Source organism: Cryptococcus depauperatus, chromosome 4 (assembly GCF_001720195.1).
Source record: "Cryptococcus depauperatus CBS 7841 chromosome 4, complete sequence".
Taxonomy (NCBI): domain Eukaryota; kingdom Fungi; phylum Basidiomycota; class Tremellomycetes; order Tremellales; family Cryptococcaceae; genus Cryptococcus; species Cryptococcus depauperatus.
In genome coordinates, this window is record NC_089471.1 from 601,964 (window position 1) to 624,133 (window position 22,170).

A 22,170-nucleotide genomic window follows, 5' to 3' on the forward strand; every position below is an offset into this window, starting at 1 on the left:
TTTCATCTTCAATAACTTTCAAAAAGACAGCATAAACCAAAACTGGTTCTTGAAGCGAGGTGTTACGCTCCCATGGTTACTGTGAGGGGCATGTCTTGTTGTCTATCCATCCACAAGTTACCTGTGTAATGTTTCCCAGCTACTCTGGACAGCATGCTTTCAATCCTCCCAGCCCTGGTTCGTTCTCGCCTCCGGCATCACAAGCATATGATGAAACAAGCCATGTATGGGGCACTGCAGATAGCATGCCTGCGTCGAGTTCAACCACTCAAGCGCTGACTCCACAAGACGCTATGTTGCCGTGGCAGTCAAATTCTTCTGTAGGTATTCCTACAACAAATAGTATGGAAGAACTGTCACTGATGAAAGCGTCAAGTCTGGCAACCCAATGTACTTCTTGGTTCTGGATACAAATGTTTTAATTAAGCATCTCAACCTTGTTCGAACCCTTCATGCTGTACTTGCTGCAATACAGCCTCCAGGATTGTTACTACTAGTACCTTTCAAGGTTATACAAGGTCAGCTTGATAGGATGCGTAGAGACCAAACTGATCGATTGTTGGATTGTTGTTTCTAGAAATTGACGGTTTGCAATCTTCTTCAAAACTGCCTCATCCAGATTCTCCGGTTGACGTTGGTAGGCTGGCAAGAGTCGCTAATTCCTGGCTCCTCGAGACTCATAGAGAGAGACGTCAGGGTGGACCTTGTGCCGTCAGATGCCAGAGCTTGGCGGAGAGGTATGATCATAATGTAATCGTAAGCTTATCCTCTGATGACTTTACAGATATTTTTCAACTGATTGATATCAGGGTGGTAAAGGAGACGATGAGATTCTGGATTGTTGTCTGTATTACAAAAGTCAAGGAGCAAGAGTCGTCCTCTGGACGGATGACAAGAATTTGAGACTAAAAGTATACTCTCAATGTGTTTAAAACAGAATGACAAGTGGCTTATCGTTTCTTCAGTCTGAATCAAATGACATTGTGACGTTAGGGTGTCAAAATTTGACGTTATCCAATGTTCTTAAGCATTCTGGCGCAAACATTCCAGAGAAAAGCTGGAGAGAAATTCAATTGCTGGAGACACGAGGATCGCTCTCCAACAAAAATGCATTAATGTATGAAGACGTTGACGTAGATATGGTTGATGATAATGTACGTGTTGCTTTCAGCATCATTCAATGAGAATTGGTTGACAAGAGGGTATTGACTTAGCTTGAGAAGCCACTGCAGCCTGCGAGAGCAAAAATTTCTCAATCAGCCATAAAGTCAAGATACTTTGCTGATCTTCCGCCTGTCATATCATCCTCGACTGGGGAGATCGTACAAGTCCACACACCACCCAAGCCAGACGACAGCCATAGATTCTATCCATATCTTCCTACAGATGCAGATACAATAGACATTGACCGTGACATGTCCTCGGCTACTCCTATCACACCCAATCGGCCATCTCTTGCTCCTACAAGATACCTTTCGTCGGGCCAAGCCTCACCATTTACAAAGAGGCCCACAAGATTAATGCTCACTTCTTTATGCTTGAGCTTCCTTCGCCCGACAATCAGCCTGCTCTCTCATCCGACCTTGAATGCTCATCTGTCGCCAATCTGTCCTACAAGCCTACAAGCGTCATCTGTTCTCCCTACATTATTCTCTGCTATTTCATCAATGGACCGGGTACTTTCCGCAGAACATGCTTTTGATACTGCTATACGTTTATCTGTGATGGATGCACAAGCCGGAGTGAAGGTCATACAACAATATGTTGAGTATCATGGAGATAGTAATGGGGGACGAGGAATGAGAGAGGTGAAGACAGCGGAGATGATGGAGGCTGTGAAAAAGTTGGAAAAGTTATTTTGGATGATGGGTATAAAAGACTGGAACGACGCGGAAATTTTAGATGAATTCAAGAATTTGGAATGAAAGAGGGCATGGATAAAACCACGGAATAACAAGAGATAGACGTGAGGTCTAAAAATCAAGATTGAGAGGGAAGTGGGAGACGAGTACAGCCTATCTTTCAGCTAAAGGCTGTTTTATCTAGCATTGTTACGCAATATTGCTCTGGCATTAATTGAAACCATGCATATACATCAGGATACAAGACGTTCAGTTCCGAGGCAGAGATGCCTAAATGAAAATTTCAGAGGTCGCCAGATCATCAATGACAAGCTGTTTTTTTGAGATAGTCGTAAACACACTAAGCACGTGAAACCTTTAATCAGACTTGTTTCGAAGAAGAGGATGGAGCTGTGTTAAGAGTCAGCACAAACCAATCCTAAGGAGCGAAAGAACACTGACGATCTGTTCATGGAGAGCTTTACCAGCAGGAACCATGGGGTAGACATGCTCGCTAGAGACAACACACTCAAGAACGATAGGTCTCTTGCCGTCGTACTCCAAGAACTCCTTCATCATCTTAGGTAAATCCTCAAGCTTGGTACATCGCATGCCTTTAGCACCCATAGACTCAGAGAGTTTGACAAAATCGGGGTTGTGCATCTTGGTATGAGAGTATCGGTTTTCATAGAAAAGGTCTAAAACAGAGAGAATCAGTGTGATATTTCAAAAAGAAACCGCAGTACACTTACCTTGCCATTGCTCCACCATACCCTGAAACTCATTGTTGAAGAGCAACACCTTGACACCGATATCATATTGATTGGCAGTGGCAAGTTCCATGGCAGTCATAGAGAACGAAGCATCACCATCTATATCAACCACATACTTTTCGGGCGAAGCAACCTTTGCGCCAATAGCAGCAGGAAGACCGAAACCCATGGTACCAAGACCTCCTGAAGATACCCAAGATTGAGGGCTTGTCCATCGGTAATGTTGGCAAGCCCACATTTGGTGTTGACCAACACCGGTGGAAATGATAAATTTCTCCTCTGTATGGTTTATCAGTACTGCAAAGAAGAAAAAGCTCGAGGCGACTCACTGCCAAGTGCTTCGGCTTGACGGTCAAGTTCCTGAACAACCTCTTGAGGCTTCAGTTTTTCTCCCACTTTACTTGGCGTAAAAGCGAAGGGATACCTCTCCTTGTTGGCTTTGCATCGCGCGATCCAAGCAGATCGATCAACTGAATCAATTTGAGGCACAAGCTCGTTGAGAGAAGCAACGACGTCACCAAGAACAGGGATGTCGGCTTCAATGATTTTGTTGATGTTTTTGGGCTGGATTTCAAAATGAATAATGCCGCCTGTACCATCAAGAGCAGCAGCCCTAGCGGCAGGAGCAAAAGCTATGTAACATCGTCAGCCCGTATCCCGCAGATCTGAGCAGATAAAGCTCACTATCAACTTTCCCAGTTACACGGTCGTCAAATCTGGCACCAAGAGCAATCAAGACATCGGCTTCTTGGATAGCAAAGTTGGCATAGGCAGAGCCATGCATACCAAGCATGTGAAGAGATTTTTCATCTCTCTCATCAAAAGCACCAAGACCTTGAAGAGTGGTAGTCACAGGAATTCGACCTTTTTCTGAAAGCTCTTTGAGGAGCCGAGGGCCATCGGGAGAAGAGAGCACACCATTGCCAGCGTAGATGACAGGCCTTTTAGCCTTGTTGATCAATTTGGCAGCTTCAGTAATAAGATCAGCATCTCCTGGAAGAGGTTTCGAAGATTGTGATGAAGGGTTGAGAGGGTTAGAGGGAAGGTATGGGGAATGCCCAGGTTGAACAGATTTGGCTGGAATGGGTGTACGGAGAATAGCAGCAGTGACGTCCTTGGGAAGGTCTACAAGAACTGGACCAGGTCGACCGGTAGTGGCAATCTTGAACGCCTCATTGATTCTTCTTGGAAGTTCGGCAATGTCTTTAACCATGACATTCCATTTTGTGCAGCTTCGAGAAATACCGACGACATCAGCCTCTTGGAACGAATCACTGCCAATCAAGTTGGTGGCCACCTGTCCACAGAAAACAACCATAGGGACACCATCACTAAGAGCGTCCTGCATGGGTGTAATCACATTTGTAGCTCCAGGACCAGATGTGACGAGGACGACACCAGGTTTGCCAGACACACGAGCGTAGCCTTCGGCCATGTGGCCGGCGCCTTGCTCGTGCCTTGGTAAGACAAAGTGGAAATGAGGAGAGTTGTAAATGGCGTCAAAGACAGGAAGAATAGCACCGCCAGGGTAGCCAAAGACCTGTTTGACATCGTGACGAAGCATCATCTCATGAAAGATTTGACCACCTGAGAGTCCGACAAAACTACGGATATGCACATTAGCAATAGCCCACACGTTATCCATCACCATCGAGATCATTTTATACGTACGAGTAGTCCAGTCCATTTCTAACCTGACTACCGGCAATATCAAACTGTGGTGTATTCGATGGCATAGGCGTGGCCCCAGGCTGGAAGTGCTGGGCTGGTTGAGGCCGGACGGCAGGGCTTGCCGCAGCATCTTTTGCAGCACTACTCTGAATTCTTCTAACATGTGCCCTCACCCGCTCCTTGGCCTCGAGATTTATACCTTTCTCTCGGACATGGGGAACATTTGTCGCTGGAGACGAGTAACTCTGAGTAGAAGAGGTGTGAATGCGATTTGACGACCGGTCAGTAGATTTTTGTCTTCTTGTGATGGCGAGGGAAGAGGACTGGATGATGTTATTTGCGGATGGGACAGAACGCCTGATAAGGCAAGACTGCCTTGAAATCATTTTGATTTTAGTTTTTGATTGTAAAGAGAAAGAAAAGAGAAGAGAAAAAGAAAAAGAAAAAGAAAAGAAAAATGTTTGGATTAATACTATTGCTGACTCGAATGTCGGCAACTTTTCGAATTTCGTCCAAAACCCTGACATATGACTCCATTTTGGGTATCCCAATAATAAACCGTAACACCAGCTCTAAATGGGCCAAAAATCCCAACTCTATATATAACGACATGCAAAAGTAATTTTATTCCCAAAATCCAAAATCCTTGCCTGAAAAAAATTAAATAGTTGAGTTTTCCATCTCTCAACTGATTTTTTTAAATTTTTTTAATGGAAATTTGCAAAAATCGGTCATCGCCGCATTAACTTGGCGGCGATGACCGCCGTAGTTGAAACACGTGCCGGACACGTGACAACCACGCGACGATACATCCGGCCACCTATCCCGGAGCCCCACATCAAAAATCCCGATATTCCCCTGGGGCTAAATAAACTTGCGGCAAATCCGTTCCTGGAATCCTATACTGCCAGTCTGTAGTGCCGGCTAGAATGTGGTTACTTCCGGGACAATACCGGATCTATTCTTTCTTGAATCTTTCCAAACGCCTTCTTTGGAAAATGGACAGAGAAAGTTCATGCGCCCAGATAAAAGATATATAAAGAGGATACATAAAGGTTTTGTTTCTGTATTTCTTATTTGGAAAATAAATCATGACCACATCTCTTCCCTTGTCTAACCATTCTGGATCTGTTCCGGCAGACTTTAAGCCCAAGGACAACCCAGCATTCATTCTCCACGGCGCTCTTCAGACAAGCTTTGAAGAGGTGAGTCTGCCGCTGTTTTTACCTCTTATGGAGCTCATGCGTTGGCAGGTTCCCGTTCCGCAAGTTGGCCCAGATGAGGTTCTCGTGGAGATAAAAAAGACTGTAAGTGATCCTTGCTGTTGAGACCTGTTCTCATGGATAGCTGGGTTGGAATGGTAGGGTATCTGCGGCTCTGATGTCCACTGTGCGTATTGTCTGAATCTCGGAAAGCCTTGTTACTGACGGAACACGTAGTCTACAACACTGGTCGAATGGGCCTTGCGACTTGCTCAGAATCCATGTGTCTCGGCCACGAGTCGGCGGGCGTTATCGTTCAACTGGGTTCAAACGTTGCCCAGCAGACTGCCCGAGCTGGAGAAATTGCTGCCGCCAGAGGCCTTGCGGAAGAGTCAAACAAAGGCACCCTGGCGAATAGGCCCTTGACGATTGGCGATAAGGTGGCCTTGGAGCCAGGTGTAACCTGCAGGATGTGTGTAGACTGCAGAAGGGGTCAGTACCAGGTATGTCGTCCCTCAGAGATCATGCAGGCACTGACACACTCTAGATCTGTGAACACATGGTATTCGCTGCCTACCCGCCTTTCAAGGGCGGCACGCTTTCTCGATACTTCAAACTGTATGTTTGCGGAAACGTAGGCTCTTGGTGTTGATGATATGTTGCAGTCCAGCCGACCTTGTGTACCCTCTTCCAGACTCGGTAGATCTTGCATATGGTGCCATGATGGAGCCTCTTTCCGTCGCGACCCATGCCGTCGCTAACGTCGGCGGTATGCGTACTGGATGGAATGTTCTCATCACTGGAGCGGGCCCTGTTGGACTATTGGCTATGGCGGTTGCCAAGGGTATGGGCGCTGCCAAGGTGGTAGCAATTGACATCAACGAGGAGAGACTCAAGTTTGCCAAGGAGTATGCTGCGACTGATACCTTCATGTCGGTGAGTTGCCATTCACCCACACCGTTACACCACTAGAGTTACATCTAGCCTCCTATTAAACCCGGTGAAAAACTTGCGGACTGGTCTGTTCGCACTGCAGCCGAGCTTCTTCAATCATGCAGCATTCCCGAACGAGGGCCAGGTTCTATCGACCTGGTTGTGGATGCTACTGGTGCGGAGGCTTGTATTCACATGGCTTTAAACGCCATTAGGCCTGGGTACGTTTCGTTTTTCTTGAGGCTGGATAATTTCTGACAAAACCACGTAGCGGTGTGTATGTCCAAGTCGGTTTTGGTCCTCCCGACGTTTCTATTCCCATGTTTAGGGTCATCACTAACGAGATTCAAATCCGTGGTGCTTGGCGGTAGGTCCTCTCAGCATCATCCAAAGTTGCTTGTCTGACGAGTTGCAGATATGGTTCTGGTGATTATCCACTTGCGATTGATTTAGTAGCCCGAGGCCAGGTCAACCTTGAACCTCTGCTTACCCATACATTCAAGTTCAAAGATGCCCTCGAAGCCTTTGAGATTACCAAAGCTGGAAAAGACAAAAATGGGAAAGGTGTCATCAAGTGTGTCATTGATGGGCCTGAATAGAATGGCCAGTGGCTTTCAAGTTGTTGCGGAGAAAACAGGTAGTCATGGCGCGTTTATAGATTATCAGCATTGGGCAAATTGATTGTAGTTTGCTTTGTAAGGGGGATATCTGGGCGTTTAAGATGTTGTGTATGGGTTAAAATTATGCTTCAAAGTATCTTTTGATAATGTAGAATGAAGGAATTGAACAAATAAATATGGTGGAGATATCACAATCTCCACGCCCAAAGTGCCACTTTGACAGAACTCCGCATTAGTCGTATTGATGGATGTAAATGTGAATTTGACAACTTTTAATCAGGTTGTGTTCATAAACATCATGGCGTAAGTTTATTTTATTTGTTTTTGGTTCTCGAGGCTGATTTTTGATAGTTCGTAAGTCCATTGGTTTGCCCCTACAAGCTTGGAGAATACAGCTTTTCAACGAGATATGGCTAGTCTGAGTTGGTTGGGGAAGGATTGCTGAATGAGGACTTAGATCATTCGCGAACTGGGTGAAATCCCCCGCTGCAAAGCAGTACTTTTTTAGTATGTGCTCTTTGCGTGCTGTTGTTGTACAGTATACAGAGCAGGTTGCTAATGTTGTTGGATTAGGTACACATTTTTGGGGACCAGTCAGTACCGAGCCATGAGTAAACAGTGGAAGACATTTGAGATTGATGATTCACGTGTGGATAGTTTGCCAACTGGGGTCTTCCCCTCGCAGCTCTGGCTGATATTGTCAATAAAGATGAGGAGACAATTTCTGGTGTCATGAGTCCTACTTTAGCTGCTTACTCGTAAGTTTATGTCTTTATCAAATTCAAGTACGTCGGCGCAAATGCAATGACATGTGCATGGAGTGCGACAGGATACAATAGCAGTTATGTAATTAAGTGAAGAGAACAAGACTGATCCAAGGTAATCTTAGTATGATCTTTATGCGATTTGCTTGGCGTGTCCAGCCTCGAAACTACCTTCTTCTCGCTTGTCATACGACCAATGCTGCTGCTCAACTTGCACAAGAAGGTAGATGGCTCAACTATTGGTACTTTGGCGGAAGAGAGAAAAAGCATCCTGTCGGTGCGAGGATGGAAGACGCAAAGGACAAAGTCGAGGAAAAAGTTAAGGATGGGGTTGAAAAAGTCAAGGCTTGAGATGAAAACAAGGAATGATGTATACCCGCGATATCTACAACCTGCTTGTTTTGGGCTAGTGATACATGTTTTACAAACAACATCGACAGGACATGGAGGTTCAATCCTCAAAGATAATTGACCTTCCTTCTTTTTGCATCATTTCAAGGAGGTTTGAGCATTTCGTAAAGCCAGATAGGATTGGTCGGCTCCGGGTCCCTTTTGGCTTGTCATTTCTTGGTCTTCAAGAAGAAATAGATCAACGTACCAAACTCCGAACAACATGCCATACTTCCAGTCCCTTGTAACGTAATTTTGTTTTGGGATCGGTATACTTGGCATACAAACCAGTTATGTCGCAGTACTTCTTGGCTGGCAAAAGCGAGGGCGGTGCTGCCGGCGTCATGTCTGGTAGATGAATCAGTGTGTTTCAAGCAGCAAAGGTGAGAATTAATCACAGGTAATAATCTCTTTTTGAGACTTTTGTTCATCCTGGCTCTCTCCCTGAGAATATAACTTATCTGCTGCCTCCAGGTCCAGTTCCTCATCCTCTTCTTGCTGTTGTGAAGGCGTTACAGTCCCGCTGGGTGCTTCGCTATCTCCTGTAGGAGTTTCTGTTCCTTCATCTTCGGCTTCCCGCTTCATTTTACCCTTGAGTAAATTTTGAATATTGTTCTTCTTGGCCGCTCCCTTCTTCTTTTTGCCCAACACAATCGTTTCACCTCTTTTCTTCATACCGACATGGGCTGCCGAGAGAAATCCATCGCCTCCAGAGAGCCGTTCACGCTCGAGGGCGAGAATCTGTTTTACATTTTTTTTAACAGTTGTCGTAGACGTAGTAGCTGTACGTGAGGGGAGGCAAGACTGAAATCCTGGGGACTTGAATGGCCGAGGAGTATCAGCGTATGATAGGCGTTCAATAATTGCCTATATTGTGTAAGCTTGTAGGCAAAGATTATAGGTGACCTACAGCTATAGGGATGCTATTGCCATCCTCTGAAGGCGCCGGAGTACTCGTATTTGACTTTCTTGAAATGCTTTTGCCCAAAGGTTTGCTTGGCCTAGAAGAATTAGCTATAAACGTAAGAGATGAAGAAACATGGCGCACATGATGTAAAAAAAAATAAGAACTTGTAGATAACTAGAGATTTCAGTGACTCGTGGTGAAGGTAGTGCAGTGGGAGTGCTTTGATTTGAGATATATTGTATATATAGATGATGACTATAGATGTTTAAGAAATCTATATATTTTTGTTACTTTTAATACTTTTAATCAAGGAATGATGACACACGTGACAACGGAGATCAAGAACATCTCCATTCATCTATCGCTTCCATTTCTTAACAAATACATTGTATAATTGATTTTATTACTGCAGAATTCAAAAAGAATGTCGCTATACAGTGGCATCAAGTTTTCCTCTGTAAATCCAGATCAAGAGAAAGAAAAAAATACATCTACTTCAAATGTCGCAACGACAGTAGAAGCTGCAGACATCAAGTCTACCACTGACAGTAATAGCAACAAACCAAAAACGACAGCAGAGTATTCTTCAGCTCTCAAGTTTGCCCCAAGGATAAATAAGAAACCCGCAAAACCTACTGCGCCTACTTTTTCTATCCCTATAGTCCAGCGGGCAGCCATTTCATGTGCGACAGAGAGCAAACCCGATGTAATTCGTTCAGCTGAACCAGTCATCAACAAATCATTGTTGCAGCCTGCTGAAGCTCAAGATGGGATTCAGTTGGGTCCAGATGGGACCCCCCTTGCCATGGCTCCTGCTATGACGCTGGCTGCTGAGGCTGTTAAAGAAGGATACAAGGATAAAATTGGCGATAAAAAAAAGAAGAAGAAAAAGGTTCGTTCATGTGGTTTGTTGGTTAATCTAGAGAGATGCTTATGCTTTGTATCTTTAGAGAAAGAAGCCACAACAGCAGCAATGGATGCCAACGTTTGATCCTGAGGAACAGTATGATCCTAATCGACCAAATGATCTTGGCGAATATCAACATTATCGCAAGCAAGCAAAGGAAGATCGTCGGAGAAAGTTAATTGATTCCAAAAGAAGAGGAGAAGGGCTTAGCAGTAACGAAAGTAGCTATTGCACAGACAGCGAAGAGGATGTGGCCCCCAGAAGAGATGGTGAGTTGCGCCTCCAAGGTGACGCTAAGTATGATTCCCAGCTCCAAAGATGTTCGCACCACCAAAAGCATATTCTCCGCCATCATCGACAGTCCCCCTCCCTCCTGATGACTCTCATTCTCAGCCGTCGCAATCTCCGGCCGAACACTCTATTCGTTCCGGGGATGAAGTATATGAACAGAGAAAGGTTATGTCTCAGAATCCAGTTGCCACTGGAGACGATGCATATGCCAGACGGGCGGCTATGAGTCAGCAAGTGTCTTCACAATCTCAGCCACGAGCGATCTCAGGAAATGACGCGTATACGGGAAGAACTGCCATCTCACAGCACCTTCAACCTCCAGGATTTGTTACTGAAATGTCTAATCCAGACCCGCCTGCCTTCGCACCACCTACCTTCACGGCAACCAATTTTGCATCGCCCCATCCTCCAAACCCCACTAACGGCCAAACTTATGACCAATCTAACTCTGCAAATGGCCCTTCCACATCAGTACCACTGTCTTCAATACCAGGCCTAGCGCCAGCACACCCACCGACTTCAAATACGCCTTCTGGAGGATCAGGGCAAAAAGATTATCAGACAATGCTGGAAGAAAGGAAAAAGGCTGCCGAGGCTATTGCGGCAAAGTTCAAAGCTCTTGCGGGTGCAGGTCCTGCCACAGCTACTGCCACAGCTATTGCCACACCTGTTGTCAACCCACCTACATTTGGCAGCGATACGGCTGACCTTGGCGGCGGTTCTTTCGCCGAGAAGAGTACGTCTTATGCTTTTGATCCTGGATTGTATTAACATTGTACAGTGATGCGTAAATGGGGACACGTAGAGGGTACAGGGCTAGGTGCTCGAGGGGAAGGTATTGTCCATGCGCTCTCTGCAGAGCATGTCACCACACCTGTTAACCCACAAAACATGTCGAAACGTCAATTAGCCAAGCAAAAAGCGGCTGCCGCTAACGCCAAAAATCGCTCGTGGGTTCAAGCTTCTAATGCACGAGGGAAGATTGTGAATCAGAACCAAGATGTGAACGCTCAAACACAGAGGGAACAGAAGGGTGAAGAAAGCAGAATTGTGTGCTTGAGAGGATTAGTGGGCAGTGTAGATGAAATTGAAGAAGAGATGGTAGATGAAGTTGGGGAAGAATGCTCAAAATATGGGTGAGTTTCTCTATACGACAATCAGAACTACAACATTGACGAATGTGAAGGATTGTGGAGCGAGTTGTGTTGCATATGGTAGAACCTCCCCCGCCTGAACCCGAGGAGTGCCTCCGCGTCTTTGTTGTTTTTTCTGGAATGGCTGGAGCGTGGAGAGCACTAAAGGAGCTGGATGGTAGATACTTTGGAGGTAGAAATATCGTATGTTAATGCCTCTAGTCATTTTTGAGCTGATCGAGTGAATAGACTGCGACATATTTTGACGAAGAAAGATTCAACAAAGGAGACAGAGATGGACCTATTCTATAACCAACCATCTCAAACTAGAAAAATACATCATGGCTAGCGATATACAACAGATAGGTATACGAATCGTTACAATTTATGAAATCACTAGATTCTTCTTCGCAGTTTGCTACAAATACAATTGATGATTTAAAACAAATTGGTATATCAAGCCTTGCCAACGTCTCCTATCCTTCTAACGGCAATAGGGCTTGGAGTAAACAACGCAGAGGCTTGAAAACTTCCTAGTCTGACCACATTCATAGCCCAGGAGGACTGGGTTGAATTGGCGATAAATGACCTATAAGAAACTTCTCTACCGCCAGAAGAGGCTGCGCTGATCGGTATAGATTTGGTCTTACTGATCCGGTTACGAGTGGAAGAGGTGATTGCCTGAAATACAAAAGGATTTTTGGTGGACGAAGTGGTAGGACTTGAAGCAGAGAATCGGTCTTGCTCAATCTTTACTTTTTTAATCAAAGCCTCGAGCATCAAATGACTCATCTCCATATTATGAGAATCGAGACCATCGTTGCCCTCTTTGCCATCAGCTTTGAGGGTTTGAAGCTGAGTGAGCAGCTCAAGAATGGTCGTACATGATGAATGATACGATTTTTTCAGCTCAAGATAGTCTTTAACTGAGAGATTTGGGCCCTGTGCGACGAGCTTCATCCCTAATCGCTGAAGAGTTGAAATGACGGGCGCGAGCAAAGCCAACAGCTTACCGGCTTGGTCTTCATTTCTACTGGTCTGAGATTCACCGGTAATGGTTTGGACGTTTCCGCTGCCTACCAGAGTTGTGTCTGAGTCTTCAGAACAAGTAGATTCGACAGAGCCCCTACGGGACAGGAGGGGCTCTTCCAGTTTATCATATTTACCCCGGGTCCATCGACCCGCTGCTTTGCTTTGTTTCTTAAAAGGCGTGGGTCGAGGGAAATTTAGAACCGAAACGAGACGAGAAATCTTGGTTGGAGGCTTTGTCGGACTGAGGAGGGGAGATACTGGGGATGAGGGAAATAAGAGTGTCTGATTCAAATTTGCTATATCGACATTCAAATTTGACAACTCATTCCTTCATAGCCTGTCAGCATCTCTTGTCTACTCCGCATACTGATGTACTCACTCAAGTTGTTCGACTAATACTACCTGTACATGCGGATTTTGCATATTGCAATTTTGATTGTTGGAATGCGTTTGCCGTCTCGAATCAGCGCAAGACCTGCTTATACTATTACCTGGATCCTATACTTTACATCCATAGACAATGGATGGTGTTGTTCCTTTACTAGATAGACCTCCTGCAGAATGTATACAATTGACGCAAAAGTGCAAACCTTTGTGCTTTATTGTTTTTGTTATCAAAAGTGAGCACGGAATCAAATTGACGCGTCGGCTTGACGCGTTTTCGTTTATTTTATTTTGTGTTTTTATATATTTTATAAACGAATATAATTTTATCATTATGTCTTCTTCAAGACGGTCTTCAGGATCAACAGTACCATTTACTCCCAAACCTCGAAAGAGGACGACATCAAGTCGACTGACATTGACGGAAAAAGAATTAAGCCAGGTTAGTTGCTATCTGACTTGAGGATCCAACAATTGACTTGTTGGCAAAGTTTGCTGGCACACTTGCTTCTGTGAGGAAGGTTAGGCCAGGAGCTATACTAGAAGAGCTGGAACATTCTGGTGAAGGCAGCGGGCTCTTGTCTCGGCCAGGTGAGAAGTGTTTTGGGAGAAATGAAAAAAGCTAAGGTTATGGTAGATTCTTTATCTAATGCGGATAAACAGTCTAGACAAATTGGACCACCTCTGGTTCAAGTTAAGGAGGGTGATCGCCCGCGAGCGCAGAACCGGCCGCCATCGTCCACATCTCTGCGTCGAGATCAGGATCCACCTTTGCGATGGACAGGCTCGACAGCTTCAAAGTCGCCATTGCCAGAAGACACTAGAAAGAGAAGAGAGGGGACTGATCGAAAGCGAGAGCATGTAGGCTCGAGGACTACATCGCAGCTGGCAGAAAAACTAAGGAATGCCAATGGGAAAATGTTGGATAGAGTGCCCCTCGAAGTGCAGGAAGCTTGGATATGTGAAGACTTGTTGTTTGTTTTGCAGGTATGTCTCCACCTCGGTGTATCCAGTATTTTTTGTGATACATCCTGACATCAAACATAGGGAGTGGAAGGATCACTGATACGCTATGATGATGGCTATGATCCATTGGATGAGGAGCAAAGGGCCAAGGGTGCCAAGTGGAAAGTGAATCTTTCACTTGATTCATCTTTGTTATCTTTGGTAGAGAGATTACTCCCTCTAGCATCCTCCTTTACTGCTGTTGAAGCCTCGTTAGAGTCTCGGTATGTGCAACATGGGCCCACAAACACAAGTAAATTGACCGAGATGCTAGTACGGCACCAGAATATGGCATGACTAACCACGCTTTATGCAGTGGAATCCGTACCATGCTAAAAGTAGGTTCATCAGTATCTCAATACGATCCAACTCAAATCACTTGATAGGAATATCGAGTGCTCACAGCACAACTCGAGTCGCTTTTCCTTTCTTCTCCAACGTTCACTCTTCAGACTCTATACTTTCATCTTCATCCAACATTACACACCATGTCTCTTCTTGCATCGTTATGCCTATCTCTAATATCAGATGAAGCAGGTCAAGATTCTTCCGATTTATCAGATGATGATGATGGCCTGGGTGGTTTAGGAGGCATGGCAGAAGAGCTCGGGTTAGGGGGAGCAGGGTTGAAAGGCTTAATGAAAAACCTGAAAGCTAGGGAAGGGCTGGCTGTTGGCGCAGGTGAAATACTGGGGGGAGAAGTTTTGGGAATGATATGCGAAAGAGAAGTGGCAATGAGTGGAGATCCAACAGCTTCAACATTACACTCAACACTTTTGCTGTACGCCTCGCAGCCTTACTGCAAAATGCTGGTACAATGGATCACGACCGGGCACCTGTCCGATCCTTTTGATGAGTTCATGGTCAAAGAAAGCGGACATATAACCAAAGGCGTATTAGAAAGCGACTATACGGATGAGTATTGGGAAAGAAGATATACAGTAGGTTTCTAGAGACGTAATGTATGACTATATTCTAACCTGGATATTTTAGCTGCGCGATGGATCTTCGGTCTCATCAAGATCCAACACTAGCAAGGCTCCTTCTATTTCTGCAACAGTCCCACTTGCCCGTCAAGGAACCAGTCGACTTCCAGGTGGTGCCTGCATACCTGCCTTTCTACAACCCTGGAAACACAAAATCCTATTGGCAGGTAAATACTTAAATGTCATTAAAGAATGTGGCATAGAAGTGAAAAAGTCTGCCGGGCTAGAAGAGGGGGAGGAAATGGTGGTGATAAATGATCCCAAGTATGTCAAGACGAGTAAGAGAGGTTGGAAAAGCTCAAACAAACTTCAGGTTCTATAAGCGAATAGAGGATGCGTATATCTACGCCAACAAGACTCTTCTGAAGCTTATGGTGGAAGAACAAGAGTTGATTCCTCACTTGCGGTAGGCCATTCAACCATAGCCTCTATGTCAGTTTCTTACACAAATTGACAGATCAATGAAACATTTTTTTTTCCTGAACCAATCTGATTTCCTCACCAATTTCCTTGATCTGGCCTCCTCGGAGTTGAGAAAACCTGCAAAAAGCGCATCCATTGTTAAGCTTCAATCTCTTCTTGATCTCGCTGTCCGCAACCCTTCTAGTTCAAGCTCCAACGATCCTTACAAGGATGATTTGAAGGTTGTGATGCAGTCTCAAGGGTTATATGAATGGCTACTAAAGATTGTGAGCCAGACTGGAAGCCTCACCGAAGAGGGAGGGTTGGATTTTGCATTGGGAGATATCAATGACGAAGTGGGTAGCAAGAAAGAAAAGGAGAGGCCCTTAGTTGCAATCGATGCTTTAACGTTTGATTATTCCGTCAAGTTCCCCCTTTCTCTCATTATATCAAGAAAGACAATAGCGCGCTACCAGCTCATTTTCCGTTTTCTTCTTCATCTCCATCATCTTGAATCTGCTCTTTCTGCTATGTGGCTTGAGCACAAAAGCCCTCATTGGAAGAATCGTTCAGGAGATGAAGATATCGAAAAGTGGAAGATGAGAATATTTTCTTTGCGAACAAGAATGATTGCATTCGTTAAGCAAGTGCTTGCGTTTGCCACTGGCGAGGTACTTGAGCCAAATTGGAAGGCATTGGAGGAGAAATTAGCCAATGTCCAAACGGTAGATCAATTGTTGAGAGATCACATTGACTTTCTGGACACTTGCTTGAAGCAGTGCATGTTGACCACTTCCAAATTGCTTGGAGTAAGTGCTTAAAATGTAGTTACAATACGTTTCACTAATAGTGGCCGGCAATAGGTCTATGCGAAACTTATGACTACTATCTCGGTTTTCGTTTCTTATCAAGCATCTCTCAATACGGCCCTCGTCAAATTCCTGGCAGATCCTGCGGCTGAATCTGATCCTGCGAAGGCTAGTATGAGATGGACGGCTTTGTCCAAGTTTGAGATTAACTTCAATCACCACACAAAGGTTTGTCAATTTCATACCGGAACCTTCAGAGCCTTAATCTGAGCCAAATATAGCTTCACCTGGATGCGGTAACATATCACGCTGGTTCCGAGAATGTTGCTCTCCTAGCATTAGTTACAAGATTGCACCAGACTACTCTACGAATATGATACCAAGATATATAGACTCTATATAATTCTGGGCTCTTTGGAACGGCACCAAGCTCTTTATATTATCTGTCTAATAATCATCATCCTCGCTGTCGGCTTCATCCAGACCGAATATCTTTTTGATATCTGCCAGACTCGCTTCCTTATTTCTATCGCCAGTGGATAGAGAGGCATTAACAAGGGCGGTTTTGCTACGCTCTACAAATGCGCTTAATAGTATGAACCAGCGATAGAACGCATCACTCACGAATTTTCAAAATACGTTTTTCCACAGTTCCCTTTATAATGAACCTTGTAACGTACACTGGCTTATTCTGCCCCAGTCGATGAACACGGTCTATGGCCTGTTGCTCAGTAGCTTCATTCCACCAAGTATCCATCATAAAAACATCTGTAAACAATCATTATTTTAATAGAATCGAAAGCAAAAAAAGGGTACAAACAATTAGCCATTGTCAAATTGAGACCAACACCACCAGCTTTGAGTGAAATCAATAGCACGAGAGGTTTGTCTGTTGCCTTGCCAAATTCTTCTATAGTTGTTGCTCGCTGAACTTGAGACATACTACCATCAAATCGCCTAGATTTATTAATAGTTGCAAACACGTTTATGTTGTAATGGAAGGACATACAACCACCTTATACCCTCTTTTGTAAGTGAAGTTTCGATAAGATCTAAAAAAGAGGTGAATTGGGAAAAAACTAATGTCTTTGCAGTGGGATCCTCTTGCTCCATCTCACTCAGCTTGCGAACGAGAGCTTTCAATTTTGTACTAGAGATAAAATCCACTTTTCCAAGTGTCACTTGTTCGGTATTTGACTGTTCGGACAAGTCGGTGATGAGATTAGGCCGCCTCCGCTTTCGTTGGACTGAGCGGAGATCAGAGGAAGAGATAGGTCCTTTGCCACATGAGGGGCAACTGGCAGGTTTGTTCTGGTCTTCGCATGTGCCTATCCATTCCACAATGCAGTCTTGACAACTGAAATAGTATGAGTTTACATTCTCCCGAGTACCTTCTGTAACTGACCTTCGGTGATAGCAAGGAAGTAAAACCTCATCAAACATTTCATTCGAACACAATTCGCAGACTGGAGTTTCGTCTTGCTCCCCTAACTCCTTAAGGACTTTTGCTGCGTACGCAGGGTCGACATCTTCCGGTGAATCAGCTCGCATGCCGCCAGCGTACATGGCAATCATGTCTTTGAGTGAGCTTTTGTCACCTGCTTCAGACTCGAGAATGCGATCACCAAGCGATCCGTCTTCTCCGGACTTGTTGAGGACAAGTAATGGATGATCAACGCATTGGCGTAATCTTCAGCGATGTCAGCAGAAGCTTCATTTGGCCGCTCAAGGTGTAACTCACTTTACCAGCATAGCTAAGATGGATGTATAGTTAGACATAGCGCGGCCATCAGCATCCATTTCAATAAACTTCTTCTTTGCTCTTTCCTCAAGAAACTTGTAAATCATTCGTTCCGGCCTTGAGAACTGTAACACAGTGATCTCAACCTGATAATAAATCCATCAGTATGACACCCAATCCATTTTCAAAACATACATGTTTAGGAGGTAGATCAACAATCAGTTTCCCATCTTTATCTCTCATTGTCTTTTCTCTTCGCAACAGGCAATTTTCTAAGATATATTGGACAACGCTGAGAGCTCTAGGGTCCTGGTTTAGGAAAGGCACAGTCACAAAACTATATTACGTTAGCGATAGTAAGAAAAAATGAGAAAGAACGTGCCTTCTGAAGAAAGAATATTCCCCCCACGGGGTTATACGAAGAAAATGCAAAAGAGAATAGAGATCTTCCAAACGGTTGACAATTGGAGTTCCCGTCAATGCCCATCTCATCCGACCTTTGAGTTCGTAACAAGCTTTAGATACGGTGGCAGTCCGATTTTTTATGTTGTGAGCCTCATCAAGCACAATTCTGAGAAATTCATCTGCATCATGTTAGCTTGTAAACGGTCAAAAGTACCAACGTACGATCATAGATATTCCCTCCCTCGTAGTTGACCCTATCTTTGTTTTTCATCCATTTTTGATATTCACTCGACAATATTCCATATGATGTGATGAGTACATCCACTTTTTTGGTTCCTTCCGCGCCCAACAAAGCATCAAGATCCACTCGATCATTCCCGTGCCACAGATAACTGTTGAGTGAGCCAGTCTTTGACATTTTCCGAAGCTCATTATGCCATTGTGCAGCAAGCGACACAGGACATACCACGAGGGTTGCGCGGGGTACAATGGCCTTAGGAACAGTAGGTATAGGCCGCCATTGATTTGAGAGAGTGACTTGCTTGAACTTTGCCCTTTTAGTGGAAGGCTCCTCTTCACTTCCTAGCTCTTCTTTAACTAACGGCGGCGGTTCCTCTTCCCTATTGAGATGCATTAAAGCCGTCATCATGCAGGTTTTCCCCATCCCCATAGCGTCTGCAAGAATACCACCATTAGAGAGGGTTTGAGATTTTGGAAACTTAAGACTGAGTTCTCCGCTGTATGGGTTCCAGTAGAATTTAGTGCGAGAATCAGGCTCATGATCATCATCTGATATTTCGATAATGTCGTCCGGCTTGTAGTCACGACGGAACAGATATCTATGAATAGTCTTGACTTTAGTATAAAAAAACTTGCAACGAATAAAGACATACTCTTCCCATAACGGATGAAGACTTTCCTCCCTAATACTACTGTCTCCCCTCTCTTTAGCATTCATCCATGTCAGTGCTTGTTTTTGATACGGGCGTAAAGTATACAGAAAGGTCGTTGGAGATTCAGTCTCTTCCAGACGAGAGTCATCTTCTTGTGCTCTAAGCAGAATAAAGCTCTGACTTCAGCTACTACAAATGATAAAGACCATGAAAGAGTGGTTTACGTACTTCCTATATATGGAATCTATCTGGTTCATTTGTTTTTCGTCTAATCGTTCTGCTTCATTTTCACTATCATCATCATCATTATTACCGAACGAGGCTTCCCTTTTGCAATTTGTTTCTATTTTAATCCCATTAATATTCTCCGATGAGATGTTCGGTTTGGTTCCAAAAGAAGTTTCGTCAGGCAAATTAGAGCTGCCTGGTTCATTGTTTTTCATCCGGGAAACCTTTGATAGAGAATTGACCCGAATGGGCTTTACTCCAATACGGTCTATAAAAGGTCATCTAAATTTTGATGAATTTTGTATTGCTCACCAAATAGATTCCTCAAGCTATCTTTTCGGAGACGCATGGCCTCCTCAGCACCTGTCTCTTGTTGGTCTTTAAAGTACGACCCTGTGTCGTCCCTCTTGACATGTTTGATGTTTTGAAAGGCCTGACGAGTAAGGTAAATTTTGACATTGAGTAAAATGGTACAGCCAATCGTAAGAATTTGAGGACAATCAATAACATGGCCCTCTACGTGTATGATACGATTATCGAGAAGATGGGCGAGAAATTTGGACTCTTGTACCGAAAGACGACCAACCTCAAAACCACGGTCATTCCTAAACCGTATAATCTTATCAGTAGCAGCTTTTAGTCTTTTGTTGTTTGGCTATCCCTGAATCAGCCCATATCGACATCAACTAGTGGCACGCTGCCCAAGACAAACCAGAGGTTTCGTCATTGACGTAAGAGCTGTCTTTTTTCCCTTTCCGCCATAAAGCTTTCCACCGATAAGTCTCACAGGGCCAGTATTTTGGTTTGTCTTTGAGTCCCCCGCATCATTAGATTTGGTTTGTAGTTTTTCAACGACAATCTTGCTTCCAACCGAGCAGTAGCCTTTACCTTTTGAAAGAGACCACCCTTCACAAACAAACTCGCCAATAAAACCCTTCTCGAAATGAGGGACTGTATCATCCACAGCACTTTGTGAGCTTTGCCGTCTTTTGCGAGGTAATTTATCGGATTTGGCTAAGAGTGTCTTGTCACCGACAATCGTAATCTCATCGTCACTGTCGTCTCTGTGAATTAGAATTGGGCTGCATTGAGATTTTTGTCTCCCTTGAGATATTCTCAATATGCTCGAACTTGCGCGAGAACTTCCTGTTTTGACTTCAAATTCTGCAGAAGGTTGTACAACCGAGACAGACAATTCGTCGCCTTCGCCTTCAGAGTCACTCGCTGGAAAAAAGAGATCAGGAGATGATCTCTTTGATTCTTCTTCTTGTCCTAGCGTCTCCTTGATCATAGACAGTATATTCCCAAGAAGTGAAATAATTTAAAAACAGCGGCAATAAATAATAAAGAGAATATAATTCATTTAAATAATTCTGTAAATGTAAGACGCGACGCGTAAAAACAAGTAATGTCTGATCACGTGGCAAACACAAAATCACAAAAGACAAGACATGATATATTTCGTTTTTATAAAGTAAAATTATTTCAAAGTTGCGAATATGGATGAAAGACTTTTATTTCTTCGACATCGATTGAAAAAAGATGAAGTATTGCCATTGGAATGCTCTTTTGTAGGTACGGCAGGACAAACTGAGCTGCATTATTGGCCACCAAAATCCAGTACCCATGATTGCCCAAAACATTTGCTACTGTTCATCCTAGGCAAGTGTCTACTTGGCTATACTGCAAATTGGCGAATTGACAAGCAAAACTCCAGGAAACCCAGGTCTGCTAGGATATTATCCTCCCTTTCTCAACCATCTTCACTCTCTTCTCCCGCCAGCACATGCTATTCTTGCTACATCGCACATTGGACATTCGGTAACTATCCCAGGTCCATCTATTCCGCTTTCTCTTGATCAACAGATAGGAAGCAAAGTAGAGATTCTAGAAGCTATCGGACGTTGTCTTGACGGATGGGCAGATGAAGAAGGCAGCCCTAGACCCAAATTTGCTCTAATGGGTCACTCGGTGGGAGCATACATGACTTGCGAAGTCATCAAACGAGTCAATAAGCCTGGACATGAGTGGCCGATACACAGCGGCTATCTGCTTTTTCCTACTCTGGGCTGGATTGCCAATACGTGGAACGGCTGGACATTATGGGTAGGTATGCTCATATCAATCATAACCACTGATTAACCCAAGTAGCCAATATTTCACCGTCCTATTCGACCTATGTTACCTTATATCGCGCCGCTGCTGCGTCCCTTCCATTCGCTAGTCTCTTTGCCGCCAACAAGTCGTTCTTTGCTTAATTCACCCTCCGTTCTGCAACATGTTCTCTCTTTGTCCAAGGACGAAATGATTAGCATCCGTGATCTTGACGAAGGCTGGTTCAAGAGTCAAGGTCTAAACAACACAAATGCAGGCAATGGCCTGTATGGCATATGGTCTGCGGGAAATCAGGATGGCTGGGTTGGTAAGGATGGCCCGCTTGTTCAAGAATATCTCGGCAAAGAGGAAAGTGGTCGGGTAAAAGTATTGAGTGGAGTACCTCATGCCTTCTGTGTCAGTAAGTATCTTACCAAAATATTGTGTTATACATACACGCTGTCATCCATCAAAACTGACTTTCATTGGTTTTATTAGCGCAACAACATTCTGAATTGGTCGCTGAAATCGTAGCAGGCTGGATAAATCCAAATCTATCGTTAGAGAAGGTCTCTGCCCTTACAGCTATAGAACCCATAGAGCAACTTCCGACTTCAAGTGTCATACCAATGTAGATAGAATTAGAGTAAGATTATTATAGCCATCATAACCAGCACACTGACGCAACAATAGTGACAAAATTTTGAGTTTTCAGAGATCACATATTTGTTGACATGCAAGATATTTCAAGCACCAACT

The 22,170-nt window shown here is 44.3% G+C and overlaps 9 protein-coding genes across 9 annotated transcripts; 5 read left to right on the plus strand and 4 right to left on the minus strand.

Annotated features, from left to right (window-relative positions):
• Positions 1-128: 128 nt before the first annotated feature.
• L203_103519 (uncharacterized protein) lies at positions 129-1,925 on the plus strand (the record flags this gene model as incomplete). The annotated part of the gene is made up of 6 exons (XM_066212917.1): positions 129-320; positions 377-518; positions 578-756; positions 810-911; positions 966-1,154; positions 1,215-1,925. The coding sequence occupies 6 exons, from the start codon at positions 129-131 to the stop codon at positions 1,923-1,925; spliced, it is 1,515 nt and encodes a 504-aa protein (XP_066069014.1).
• A 294-nt stretch (positions 1,926-2,219) lies between these two features.
• On the minus strand, positions 2,220-4,671 carry L203_103520 (acetolactate synthase, mitochondrial; the record flags this gene model as incomplete). Its single annotated transcript, XM_066212918.1, has 6 exons — positions 2,220-2,252; positions 2,304-2,539; positions 2,594-2,893; positions 2,944-3,246; positions 3,299-4,218; positions 4,286-4,671. 6 exons carry the CDS (start codon positions 4,669-4,671, stop codon positions 2,220-2,222), a joined length of 2,178 nt encoding a protein of 725 aa, XP_066069015.1.
• Positions 4,672-5,376: 705 nt separating this feature from the next.
• Positions 5,377-8,155, plus strand: L203_103521 (chlorophyll synthesis pathway protein BchC; the record flags this gene model as incomplete). Its single annotated transcript, XM_066212919.1, has 13 exons — positions 5,377-5,490; positions 5,539-5,592; positions 5,650-5,674; positions 5,725-5,990; positions 6,035-6,105; positions 6,153-6,423; positions 6,472-6,641; positions 6,692-6,787; positions 6,836-6,994; positions 7,498-7,547; positions 7,614-7,633; positions 7,698-7,798; positions 7,930-8,155. The coding sequence occupies 13 exons, from the start codon at positions 5,377-5,379 to the stop codon at positions 8,153-8,155; spliced, it is 1,623 nt and encodes a 540-aa protein (XP_066069016.1).
• A 138-nt stretch (positions 8,156-8,293) lies between these two features.
• Positions 8,294-9,455, minus strand: L203_103522 (uncharacterized protein; the record flags this gene model as incomplete). Its single annotated transcript, XM_066212920.1, has 5 exons — positions 8,294-8,353; positions 8,403-8,542; positions 8,593-9,061; positions 9,105-9,195; positions 9,427-9,455. 5 exons carry the CDS (start codon positions 9,453-9,455, stop codon positions 8,294-8,296), a joined length of 789 nt encoding a protein of 262 aa, XP_066069017.1.
• A 70-nt stretch (positions 9,456-9,525) lies between these two features.
• Positions 9,526-11,744, plus strand: L203_103523 (uncharacterized protein; the record flags this gene model as incomplete). Its single annotated transcript, XM_066212921.1, has 6 exons — positions 9,526-9,993; positions 10,052-10,277; positions 10,346-11,035; positions 11,081-11,435; positions 11,486-11,636; positions 11,682-11,744. The coding sequence occupies 6 exons, from the start codon at positions 9,526-9,528 to the stop codon at positions 11,742-11,744; spliced, it is 1,953 nt and encodes a 650-aa protein (XP_066069018.1).
• Positions 11,745-11,888: 144 nt separating this feature from the next.
• Positions 11,889-12,887, minus strand: L203_103524 (uncharacterized protein; the record flags this gene model as incomplete). The annotated part of the gene is made up of 2 exons (XM_066212922.1): positions 11,889-12,792; positions 12,844-12,887. 2 exons carry the CDS (start codon positions 12,885-12,887, stop codon positions 11,889-11,891), a joined length of 948 nt encoding a protein of 315 aa, XP_066069019.1.
• Positions 12,888-13,182: 295 nt separating this feature from the next.
• On the plus strand, positions 13,183-16,427 carry L203_103525 (uncharacterized protein; the record flags this gene model as incomplete). The annotated part of the gene is made up of 11 exons (XM_066212923.1): positions 13,183-13,290; positions 13,340-13,439; positions 13,486-13,835; positions 13,896-14,077; positions 14,128-14,191; positions 14,240-14,794; positions 14,847-15,103; positions 15,153-15,245; positions 15,297-16,050; positions 16,105-16,278; positions 16,332-16,427. The coding sequence occupies 11 exons, from the start codon at positions 13,183-13,185 to the stop codon at positions 16,425-16,427; spliced, it is 2,733 nt and encodes a 910-aa protein (XP_066069020.1).
• Positions 16,428-16,497: 70 nt separating this feature from the next.
• On the minus strand, positions 16,498-20,608 carry L203_103526 (uncharacterized protein; the record flags this gene model as incomplete). Its single annotated transcript, XM_066212924.1, has 13 exons — positions 16,498-16,625; positions 16,675-16,818; positions 16,871-17,007; positions 17,060-17,407; positions 17,456-17,740; positions 17,792-17,937; positions 17,987-18,128; positions 18,174-18,375; positions 18,419-19,035; positions 19,090-19,248; positions 19,318-19,585; positions 19,630-19,972; positions 20,030-20,608. The coding sequence occupies 13 exons, from the start codon at positions 20,606-20,608 to the stop codon at positions 16,498-16,500; spliced, it is 3,498 nt and encodes a 1,165-aa protein (XP_066069021.1).
• A 208-nt stretch (positions 20,609-20,816) lies between these two features.
• Positions 20,817-22,046, plus strand: L203_103527 (uncharacterized protein; the record flags this gene model as incomplete). Its single annotated transcript, XM_066212925.1, has 4 exons — positions 20,817-20,979; positions 21,035-21,423; positions 21,469-21,832; positions 21,910-22,046. 4 exons carry the CDS (start codon positions 20,817-20,819, stop codon positions 22,044-22,046), a joined length of 1,053 nt encoding a protein of 350 aa, XP_066069022.1.
• Positions 22,047-22,170: the final 124 nt, after the last annotated feature.